The following is a 12626-nucleotide window of genomic DNA, read 5'->3' on the forward strand; positions in this document are numbered from 1 at the left end:
CCTGAAGAGTTACCGGCTCAGTGACCAACAAGATGGTTTCAGGGAGAAGTTTTCCATCCACAGAGGAAACTGCTAAAGGATCCGCCAGATGTATGGTAGGAATCTGAAAACACTCCACAATGGCCTGTTGAATGAGATTCCCAGCGGCTACGGAATCCAGATGGGCAGTCTCGAAAAAGCAGGTCTCACCACTGGTAACGGAAACGGACAGAGTCAAGGGCGGAGAGAAATAACTCTTGCCTAGGACGACCTCTCCGAGTGGTCCTAGACACTGGAGTTTCCCGGTGTCACTGGGCAAGAGTGGATCTGATGCTCAATATTGCCACAATAGAAGCAACTCCCCTCGGCATGACGGGCCTCCTGGTGAGACTTGACCATCTTGACTTGGTCAATTTGCATCGGCTCTGAAGAAGACACCCGGGGGAGTGCAAGTTGCGAGACTGGACTTTGGAGGACAGGAGCGAGGCGCGGAGGTTTCCTCTCACGGGTTATCTCCTTAGCGCGTTCCAGGAAACGGATGTCAATACAGGTAGCTAATGACACCAGGTCGTCCAGGGAGGGACGTATGTCACGACCGACTAGCTCATCCTTGATCCATCCGGAAAGGCCCTCCCAAAAGGTGGACACCAGGGCCTCATTGTTCCAGGCAAGTTCAGATGCGAGGGTTCGGAAACGTACGGCATACTGGCCCACAGTGAGACTCCCATGGATGAGTCGGAGGAGTGAGGAGGCAGTAGAAGATTTTTGTCCGGGCTCATCGGACACCTTCCGGAAGGCTGCGAGGAAAGCCTGAAGATCGGACACCAGAGGATCCCCTCTCTCCCACAGAGGGTTAAGCCACGCCAACGCCTCTCCGGTGAGGTGAGACATGATGAACGCCACCTTGGCCCGGTCGGAGGTGAACTGGTGTGTCAGGAGTTCAAAGTGCAGCATGCACTGATTTATGAAGCCCCGACATAGGACAGGGTCACCACCAAAACGTGGAGGCGCAGAGAGCCGGGGTCCAAAGCCGGGTGCCACAGCGCCACTGGGTGGAGGTGCCGCCGGAGCAGGTGCCGCTCAGTTAGAGGCGGACACAGTCGGAGTGGACAGCGCGTCCAGGCGGGAGTTGACTGTCCGCAGATAGGACAGGATAGTATCCTGTTGGGATCTCTGACGAGAGACCTCTTGGTACAGGTCTGAGAGTGAAGGAGCATGGGAGCCACCGGGTTCCATGGCCTGTGCAAACTGTTACGTATCCGGGTGGTGGAACCTCTGTGCTGAGATGCAAGGAGGGGCCAGAAGGGCGTAACTAAGTGCCAATTCGGACCGACCCTGGCCCCACGGAGGCTTAATCGACTCCGTGAACCAGGGAGGGACCGTGCAGGTGGACCCCGTTGCCACTCTGGGACCGACCTTGTGTGAGAGCAGGCGACTTTCACGGGTCAGATGCCTGAAGGTGACCGGTACAGTGAATGAGCACGGCAGGTAGCTTGATGGGTGATCCGGGTAGGCAGGCAGGCGAGCTCGGCAGGTAGCCAGACAGGTGATCCAGGTAGGCAAGCAGGCGGACATGGCAGGTGGCCTGACAGGTGATTCGGGTAGACAGACAGACGGGCACGGCTGACAGACAGGCTGGTGGGTATGGCTGACAGACAGGCTGGCGGGCATGGCAGATAGACAGGCTGGTGGGCACGGCAGATAGACAGGCTGGCGGGCACGGCTAACAGACAGGCTGGCAGGTACTGGAACCTGAGGGCTGAGGAGAGTGTTAGCACACAAACAACAACCTTGCACAGGCACCTCCATTTTGGAGGAGGTGCTTTATATAGGAGTGGTCCTCCGGCCATTGTCCGGGGACTCTTTAGGATGGCGCTCGCGGCCCCTTTAAGAGGGAGGGAGAGCGTGCGCGCCATAAGCACAGTGCCCAGGAAGCTGCGCGCTGCGCACGAGCAGCAACAGCAGGGGGGCTGGAGAATGCCAGACCGGGACCGCAGCGGTGAGGGGAACGGCATCTCTGCCTGGCAGGAGGCAGAGACGCCGACGCTACACAGAGCAAGAAGCCGCCCTCCATTAAGATCTGCCCCTACAGAGCCCTCCAGAACATCAGGAGAGAGCAGGAGAGATTAAGTCCACCAAGCAAGTGAATTTGCAGCCAGCACTAGTGACTTTGAGTTCCTGCAGCCAAGCCCAGTTCCACCAAGGCACAGACGTAGGGAGGATGCAGCTCCAAACAGGTCTCATGAACTTCTCCACCATCTATTTATTTTTATTCAGCTGCAGGGAACGGGGGTGATGACATCGCCCATGCCACAGGCAGTGCTAGAAGTGCAGGCACCAGCACCACCTTCCGGTGCTTCACAGGAATTAATGGAATGGTAGACAGGAGAAAATGCACCATACAATTTGTTGTGCAATTTTTCCTGAGTACACCGATACCCCATATGTGGGGGAAAATTACTGTTTGGGCGCAGGGCAGGGCTCGGAAGAGAAGGCACGCCATTTGACTTTTTGAATGCAAAATTTGCTGGAATCGTTAGAGGACGCTATGTCTCGCTTGGAGAGCCCCCAATGGCAGGGCTCAGAAATGAAGGAGTGATGTTTTGGAATGCAGATTTTGATGGAATGGTCTGCGGGTATCATGTCGCATTTGGAGAGCCCCTGATGTGCCTAAACAGTGGAAACCCCCTACAAGTGACACAATTTTTGAAACTAGACCACTCAAGGAATTTATCTAGACATAAGGTAAGCACCTTGAACCCATAGGTGCTTCATAGAATTTTACAATGTTGATCTGTAAAAATGAAAAATATATATTTTTTCCACAAAAATGTTGTTTTAGCCCCAAATCTTTTCATTTTCACAAGGATAGTAGGAGAAAACGGACCTCAAAATTTGTTGTCCAATTTCTGATGAGAGCGCTGATACTCCATATGTGGTCAAAAACTAGTTTTGAGGCACAGTGCAAAGCTCAGAAGGGAAGAAGCGCCAGTTCAGATTTTGCTGGACTGGTTTGATGTCATGCCGTGTCACATTGGCAGAGCCCCTGAGGTACCAGAACAGCCGAACCCCCCATAAGAGATCCGATTTTACAAACTACACCTCCCAATTAATTCATCTAGGGATGTTGTGATCATATTGACACCACCTGTGTGTCACAGCATTTTATACCATTGAGCAGTGAAGAAAAATTAATTAAAGTTTTGCCACCAAAATTTTGTTTTAGCCCCAGATTTTACTTTTTCACACTATGAAATGGGTAAAAATGGCACCAAAATTTGTCCCACAATTTCTGCTGAGTTTAGAAATGCCCCATATGTGACTGTGCAGTACTGCTCAGCCACACGGTGAGACTTTGGAGGGACGGAGCGCTATTTGCCTCCTGGAGCCCATATTTTCCTAAAATAGTTTGCAGACTCCATATACAGAGCCCTTACGTGCTAGAAAAGCAGAATCACCCCTCAAGTGACCCCATTTTGGAAATTATACCCCTTTGGGAATTTGTCTATCAGTGTAATGATGATTTTGACTCCATGGGTATTTTCCAGAAACAATCAGTAGTGGATGTTGCTAAGTGAAAATTGCGAACTGCCATTATAGTGCCCAGTATGTTGTAGTGACCATTACATTATATTGCCCAGTACGTTGTAGTGAACAGTACTTTATAGTGCCCAGTACGTTGTAGTGACCAGTACGTTGTAGTGCTTAGCTCGTGTTTCTGGAAACATGCACCCGTAAATTAGACAGGCTCTCGTCACTACAGAAATGCCAAACATGGGGATGCTAAATGTGGTTTAGACTCACTGAGGCTCAGAAGGATGGGGGCATTTGGATTTTGGGGTGCAGCATTTGCTGAATTTCTTTTGGTTACTACCAGTAATGTGGAAGCCACCTATATTTCCATTGACAGATGACAGACCTGAGTGGGGGCTTTTTTGTGCATTGAGTTGAAGCTTTTATTGGGAACATTTTGCATAACATTTGTAACATTTATCCGTCGCTCTACGCTGAGTACTTATATTGGGGTTTCCATCTAAATTTCAGAGTGACGTGATAGCTGAAACTCTTGACGGATCCATTCACTATAATAAGGCAGCAGAGTTACTCTGGACTCCGTCTGGCCTTTGTTTAGTGTTGTCCTTCTTTTCAGAAGTGCACAAAACGGTGATGGACCACGCTTTTATGTATGTCTAAAAAGATGGACACTGTCGGATCATAGGCCAGAAGGGGTTCACAGCGCCTCCATCTACCTCATTACAGGGAATCTTCCACCAGGAGTTTCGTCTGAATCACGTATTTCAGAGATTCACAAGGTAACCCCGGTGTAAGCACTCAGTGCAGGATAAATGTATGCCGTGCCTTACTGCAATCTTTGGGAGGCAGAATGAACAAATCAACAACAGGTGAAGAATTAGTTTTATTTATTTTTTACGCTGCTCCTCGTGCAGTATAAGTGATTAGACTACTTTATTTTCTGGGTCGATGCGCTTACAACGATACCAGATTTATATTGGGTTTTTATGCTTAGTAGCTGTCACACACTAAAAGATGCTTTTTATTGTAAAAACTTGTTTTTTCATCACCATATTTTGATAGCTATAAAAATTGATAGCATGAAAATTATCTCGATGGTCCAGATGGATGGAGTGGAGGATGGCTGGTTGATGGACACCCCATGCAAACACGGCTACGGAGCTAACAAGGAGGAGGTGGAGTAATGTTTTGGGCTGGAATCATGGGGAGAGAGATTGTCGTCTCTTTTAGGATCCCTGAAGGGGTAAAGATGAACTCCATAATGTATGTTGAGTTTCTCAAACAGCACTTCCTTCCATGGTTCAAGAAGAAGAACCGTGCATTCCGCAGCAAGATCATTTTCATGCATGATAATGCCCCGTCTCATGCTGCACATAACACATCTGCATCTCTGGCTGCTATGGGCATAAAAGGGGACAAACTTATGGTGTGGCACCCATGCTCCCCTGACCTCAACCCCATTGAGAACCTCTGGAGCATCATCAAAAGGAGTGTCTATGATGGCGGGAGGCAGTTCACATCTAAGCAACAGCTCTGGGAGGGTATTCTGTCCTCATGCAAAACAATTGAAGCAGAAACCATCCAAAACCTGACAAATTCAATGGACGAGAGTTCAGAAGCTCCTTTCGAACAAGCGGTCCTATGTGCAAATGTAACATCACCTAGAATAAAGTTTTGAGTTGCAAACTGTTTGATTTCAGTTTGTAATAACCTTCTAATGCTTATAATTTCAAAAATTACCATTTTTTTGTTCTTTATTAAAATGAAAAGGTTGAAAACTCTGCTGTGCATAATAATTTGGAACATGCATTTTGAGTGCAGTTTGAGTTTTTTATTTTTTTAAAAAATATACTGTTATCATAGGCAGTTTGTACAAAAAACTTTCAATTGTACTCTAATAGTTATTTGACTGGAAAATTACAATGACTGCAATTCATTGGGAAAATCTGAGAAAATATTATTTGCATAATAATTTGGAACACAGTGTAAATGCTGCATATTTCTGCTGCTTTTTTGCATAGAAATTCTGCTGTTTAACTGTCCATGCAAAGTGGATGTGATTTCATGAGAACTGCACTCCCTGTGGTTTAAAGAAGTTGCTGCTGAACTGTTCGGTCCAGGTGTTTTTTTTTTCTCTCGTCTTCTATGTGGAGCCTAAAAAACGCACGTAAAAAACTTCAGATACTTTATTAAGTGCAGAATGAAATCTTTTCTGTACTATAAAAAACACATTAAAACACACAGCTTCACATTTACACCAAAAACGCATCAAATAAGGGGGAGAAGATTGTTATTGTGTAGTTTGGTGTGGACATCTGCAGAAAAAAAAACACACAGTATTTCTGCAACGTGTGAACATGGCCTTACAGACACAAAAAAGCTGGATGTCTTAGGCTATGTGCCCACGATGCAGAAATGCTCCCCATTTTTTTCCTGAGCGTTCTGCATCTCCCTGGCAGAAAAAAAGCATGTGGATTGTACATGCGGATTGTACATGCATTTTTCCTGCTAGGGACATGCGGACGTGAAGCGTTCTTCACATGCATTTCTGCATGCGGGTGGACAAGCGCTTTCCAAGCGATTTTAGCATCACCTGTAAAGTGCTTGACAACTTGGTCACACTATATAAATCCATGCAACCGGCATGGATTTATATACTGTGACCATAAAGAATGGTAAAAAATAAATATCATACCTTCTGACGGCCCACGGAGTCTTTATCCGATGCGTCTCGGCTGGCCGGCAGCTCGCGGTACACTGAAGGACCTGCCGACGTCAGCGGTCGCATGACACGTCACATGACTAAATGACGTCATGGCAGGTCCTTGAGTCCACCGCGATCTGCCGACAAGCCAAGACAAGCGCACCACGGGCCATCAGAAGGTAAGTATAATATATATTTTTTTATTTTATTCTTTTTTTTACAGGTTCTATGGTACCTGGGTCCGGAGGAGAGTCTCCTCTTCTCCAGACCCGGGTACCATCCGCACATTGAAACGCATGTAATCCGCATCTACAGATGCAGTGATGCGTAATCCATGCATTCCAATGCAAGTCAATGGCGGCGAAAACGCAGCGCTTCCGCAAAATAATTGGTAGTGCTGCGTTTTTTTCCGCAATGATAATCTGCAGCGGAAATTTCCGCAGCATGTACACAGCACATGCGGATTACCATTGGGGAACATGGCAGACCTTTTACCAAGCGTTTTATAAGCGTTTCTGCAGCGGAATTGCCGCTGCGGAAACGCTTAAAAAACGCATCGTGGGCACACAGCCTTATAGTGACGCTATATAAAGATGAGAAAATTCTGGCGGCTCTGACTGTGAATGAAGGAACAAAAAATAAATAAGCAGGTCCCAACTAGAGATGAGCAGGGCACACAGATGACGTAGCGCTGCCCCGGGTGATCAAAAGCCGCCGGAGAAACCGGATGGTTAGAGATTCGCGGCCTCCTGTCCAGCTGCCAAGTAGCACTGACCTGGATGCTGGACTGGAGTCCCGTGAATCCATCCACTCTTCTCTAGTCCCAACTGTCCCTGATACAGCAGACAATCCTGGATTTGGGTCTGCACCCTGCAGTCTCGGGCGTCTGCTGAATGTCCCTCATTACCAGCGCCCCTCTGACAACTCCTCCTGCCAGGGGAGAAAAATATGGTAAAGGTGTGTGGCCAGAATTTGCTATGCACACCGCATGATATGTCCCTCTTTCTGTTCTTCAAAAGTTGGGAGGTATGGGCTTACTGCAGATTTCACGCATGGGAATGCAATCTGAGGTGAATCTCCGCAGCATAAATTGACAGGCTGTGGACTTCAAGTCTTCAGCATCTCTCAGTTTACACTTTGCTCAGCAACGTGTGGATGTGTTCATAAAGTTTCTTCCACAATGCTGATACCATATAGACTGTATAGAAGATGTCCGATGTGTGTGGACATACAGCTGCCCTGATCCTGCCATATAGGTGATAGACCGGGAGGTTTCATCCTTCCCCTTTTTTCATCACCCTCTTTTCTTTATACCACTTTCCCTATAATCTTTCATTGCTTTATGTCTTTTATCATCATTTTCTAGGGGAACATTGTCAGCCCCAATCTGGGGGTACATGGCGCTGTGCCGCCTGACTAAAACCATTTGTGCCCCCTGTGTGGGACATGCGTTCGCTCCACCGTTTCATAGCTGGGATTCTGTCATAAGAAAAAGAAATGGCCAAATCGCACACACAAGTGGCAGCAACCTGTGACTTGTACTGATGTTTATGGTGAAGCCAATACATTTGTGACTGTGTCGCAGGCGGCAACGTGATACTACAGGAAATAATATATATATATGCCATGGTCCACGTGGTGCTGTGTGTCCCCTATGAGGGGCATAGTCCTGCTGGGGACCTACCATCCATTGCTCATATTTCCTGTATAAAGCCCAATGTATAAATGCCACAGGGGTAGCTAGCTCCATTACTGGTATCGCTTTATTCATATGCAGCTGTTCTCCCCTCACAATGTAGTCCCCCAGCCCCACTAAATACATAAGCGGTTTGTAACACGACGGTATGTGGGAGCAGCACAACACACAGCCCTGCTCTCCCGCCAGCCATTGTTCTGCAGCACACACGTGCCCGCCGGTTCCGACCCATCCTTGGGCTGCGTCACGTGAGAACTCCTTAATGTCTCAGCCAATGAAATGAGGCGGTGACGCGGCCGCTGGGTTGGGTCGTCTATATAAAGGGGGCCGGGACGGTTTTCCCATTGTTCCTCTTGTGGAGACAGGCAGTCGGTACAGCTTGCGAGCCGCGTACAGTGACAGGTGAGCACGGAGCCGCTTATTACTGCTGCTGGCGGGGCCGGCCATGCTTGTTATGCCCGCAGGGGGTGTTTATTACGGGGTGGCGACGGTGTAATGGGGTGAGCGCACTGTCCTGACCCCGGCATTGTTTGTCTGCAGCACACACCATGGCAGACAAGCCAGACCTGGGAGAAATCGGCAGATTTGACAAGTCCAAACTGAAGAAAACGGTGACCCAAGAGAAGAACCCACTGCCTACGAAAGAGAGTGAGTAATCTGCTTCCATCTGCTGGATGAATGGCTGCTTCTATTGTTCCCTGTTATCAGCTGTCGCCTGATTGGGAATGCAGAATAAATCTCTACCCAACAATCTCCCGTGTCCCCACTAGCTGAGGGGTCGCACCTGAAGGATGCTTTCCTTATAGCTTATATTAATATGCATTTTTTTTCCCCCTTTTTCCAGCCATCGAGCAAGAGAAACAAAACTGAATTGGTGATGGAGAAATCTTAACACCCCGATAATGGCTTGACACCAGTGTTGGAGACTAAAATGCACTGTGAATGAAACGGTTAATAACCAAACCTGTGTCGGACTAAGAAATGCCAAAAATGAAAGGGAATGTTGTGTTAATGTCTTCCCTCTTGTTAAGTGTTTGAATGAAATAAACAATTTGTGCAATAATCTGAGTTTGTCATTCAGTCTGTGCGGTGCCACCTCTGGGATATACTGGTAAGAGCTTGGGCTTTGTACACACTGAGCATTTGCAGGTTTTTCTGCACTGGAAAATTGCAGCATAAAATGTGAGGTTTGACACTTTTTTTTTTGTCTTTCCCATTGATTTCAATGGGTAAAGAATTGCCATGCTTCAGATTTAAAGGGACATTGTCTAGTGAAGGAGAAAAAGCTAACTCTTGTAGATATGTTAATGGCATTATGCCCCTGCACTTACAGCCCTGCAGCTGGGAGGTAGTGCATTTTATTCCCCTGGCAGCATCTGGATTTTAGTCACAGGGGTGGTGTGGGTTCAGTCAATGCTCTGTATAGAGAGCAGCAGCTGTAACTGCACCCATGGCCCTGACAGCAGCCTGGGACTAGTTGGCAGTCAGTGCTGTTTGTGTATGGTTACTGCTGCTCTCTATACAGAGGTGACTGACTACCTGTGACTGAAACCTGCACACTGCTGGGGGGCATTAAAGTTCATTGGGCAGTTTCAGAAAACTATTAGCCTCCAGAGTAACCACATCTGCAGGCTGTATGTCTTCACCCCCAAACCCCACACAATGTGACACATTGCCTTTAGGAAAAGAAAGCTTCTTAAAATCCATGATGTGGGGGGGGGGGGGGGTCTGCATTAGCCTACAGCACTGTCATTCACTTTGGTGCTGTAAAGTGCAGTTTAGTGTTTGTTTTTTCATTGTAGTTTTGCCTGCCATTTTCTCAATGTTTGAACAAGCACATATAAAGGCTTGCTGAGTTCTGAACTGATTTTTGGAGGATTATTTCACATGGCTAATATGCTGTGAATTTTCTGTCCACATATTGCAGGGTGCAATTTGGAGAGAACCTGTTGCTAAGGTGGAAGTTTCCTATTGCTTGTATTCCTACTGTGATTATATACTGTAGTGTTTTGTTTTAAATCCATCATACTGCTATGATGATGGTACCTTATTTAATGGTAATTACAAAGGATGTATGGCTCACAGGATTCTTGTATACTGTGAGCCCTGGCGGGCAGGGTCCTTGCTTCTCCTGTACCAGTCAACGTCATGTTTTGTCCAAGGTTATTGTAATTGTTTTTGCTATGTATTCCCCTTTCTCGCATGTAAAGCCCCATGGAATAAATGGTGCTATAATAATTCTCTGGGACAGGTTTCTTTAGGCTGCTCTGTATAATTACCCTGTGAGTGATGTCCCTTTTAAAAACCATAACAAGAAGCACTGAATAAACAAACAAACAAAAAAAACCTGGATTCTCTACAATAGTGAGAATAATGAGCTAAAACTGTGGGCACTTGCCCTGATGCCAGGGCTTCCTTAAATACGCAGCATCTTCACCTATGTGGATCAAGCGTTATACTTACAGATGTCAGCGTTCACACTGTGTAGATCTGTGGAAAAGTTGTTCATGTGATTGTATCCAAAGTCTTAGTTTCTGCTAATGGGGTAGGTCGGATGAGTAGTCACTGATGTGTGCCTTTGACAGTCTACTATATAGCCTTACAGACAAATGCCTGATGCTGGCTACAGGGTTGGAGGGTTTCCAGTCTATTTTCTTTTTAAAAAATGACATCGGGAACATGCCAATTATTATTTTATTTTTTTTTTTAAATATATACTCACGGTCTGAGATCTGCTGCTGGACTGTAAGCAATCATCTCCTGACCCCCAGTCACTTAATTGCCTGCAGGGTTGGGACTTCATTGCTTCTGCTGTGGTTGGAGGTCATCGGAGCCTTTTTTTTTTTTCTTTACTGCACTATTGTGAGGGGGGACTCAATGCCACTCATCTCCCTTGGGAGAACAAGGGCCTATGGTTATAGATCAACACAACTGTTAAGGGATATTCTCAAGTTGTACTTTAGGCTATGTGCCCACGATGCAGAAATGCTCCGGATTTTTTCCTGAGCGTTTCTGCATCTCCCTGGCAGAAAAAACTCATGCGGATTGTACATGCATCTTTCCTGCCAGGGACAAGCGGATGTGAAGCGTTCTTCACTTGCGTTTCCGCATGCGGGTTGCCAACCGCTTTCCAAGCTATTTTAGCATCACTTGGAAAGTGCTTGTCAACTTGGTCACACTATATAAATCCATGCAAACGGCATGGATTTATATACTGTGACCGTAAAGAATGGTAAAAAAATAAATCTATACTTTCTGATGGCCCCCGGAGTCTTGTTTTGCTCCGTCCTGGCTTGCCGGCAGCTCTCGGTACACTGAAGGACCTGCCGTCACATGACTATGATGTCAGCGCAGATCCTTCAGTCCATTGCAAGCTGCTGGCAAGGGAGGATGAGCACAGCAGGGGGCCATCAGAAGGTAAATATCATATATATTTTTTTTTTTTTTTTTTTTTTTTTTTTTACAGGTTCTATGGTACCCGGGTCCGGTGGAGAGTCTCCTGTCCTCCAGACCCGGGTACCATCTGTACATTGAAACGCATGGATTCCGCATGTGCAGATGTAGTGATGTAGATTACATGCGTGCCAATGAAAGTCAATGGCGGCAAAAACGCCGCGCTTCCGCAAAATAATTGGTAGTGCTGCGTTTTTTTCCGCAATGATAATCCGCAGCGGAAATTTCTGCAGCATGTGCACAGCACATGCGGATTATCATTGAGGAACATGGCAGGCCTTCTACCATGCGTTTCTGTAGCATTTTTGCCGCTGCAGAAACGCTTAAACGCATCGTGGGCACACAGCCTTACAGCGCAGCACCCTCGACTTTCTCGGGGGCAGTGCCCGTTTGGTGATTCACAATTTGAGGTATGGCTGAGCACTCTTCCAGACTCCTAGTAGAGGCTACTTTGCCTCTGCAGCACAGGGGACTGAGCTGGTTGGATCCAGCAATCTGGTGTGTTCATGCTGCATGCTCTTTGCCTAAGTAACTGGCCAGGTGAGATAGCTTGTAACCTATGCAATGAGAGCTGTACACTAGAAAATTAAAAAACCTGTTCCTGAGAACGGAGAAGAATTTTACCATTTATGAACCTTAGACAGCCCATTTCATAGAATCATAGAATGGTAGAGTTGGAAGGGACCTCCTGGGTCATCTGGTCCAACCCCCTGCTCAAAGCAGGATTCACTAAATCATCTCAGACAGATGTCTGTCCAGCCTCTGTTTGAAGACGTCCATTGAAGGGGAACTCACCACCTCTCGTGGCAGCCTGTTCCACTCATTAATCACCCTAACTGTCAAAAAGTTTTTTCTAATATCTAATCTGTGTCTCCTCCCATTTAGTTTCATCCCATTGCTTCTAGTCTTTCCTTGTGCAAATGAGAATAAAGATGATCCTTCTACAATGTGACAGCCCTTGACATATTTGTAGACAGCTATTAAGTCTCCTCTCAGTCTTCTTTTTTGCAAGCTAAACATTCCCAAATCCTGCAACCGTTCCTCATAGGACATGGTTTGCAGACCAGTTACCATTCTGGTCGCTCTTCTCTGAACTTGCTCCAGTTTGTCTATGTCTTTTTTAAAATGTGGTGCCCAAAACTGTACACAGTATTCCAGATGAGGTCTGACCAAAGAGGAGTAAAGACCGATAATGACTTCACGTGATCTAGACTGTATGCTTCTGTTAATACATCCCAGAATTGTATTTGCCTTTTTTGC

The 12626-nt window shown here is 46.7% G+C and overlaps 1 protein-coding gene across 1 annotated transcript; it reads left to right on the top strand.

The window, feature by feature from the left end:
* The first annotated feature begins 8195 nt into the window (after positions 1–8195).
* On the top strand, positions 8196–8976 carry LOC141171165 (thymosin beta-10-like). The gene is made up of 3 exons (XM_073655196.1): positions 8196–8315; positions 8454–8561; positions 8758–8976. The coding sequence occupies exons 2-3, from the start codon at positions 8462–8464 to the stop codon at positions 8781–8783; spliced, it is 126 nt and encodes a 41-aa protein (XP_073511297.1). The 5' UTR covers positions 8196–8315; positions 8454–8461; the 3' UTR covers positions 8784–8976.
* Positions 8977–12626: the final 3650 nt, after the last annotated feature.

The sequence above is a fragment of the Phyllobates terribilis genome, unplaced genomic scaffold, assembly GCF_046119375.1.
Source record: "Phyllobates terribilis strain yellow unplaced genomic scaffold, ASM4611937v1 Scaffold_1__5_contigs__length_1240528914, whole genome shotgun sequence".
NCBI classification, from domain to species: Eukaryota; Metazoa; Chordata; class Amphibia; order Anura; family Dendrobatidae; genus Phyllobates; species Phyllobates terribilis.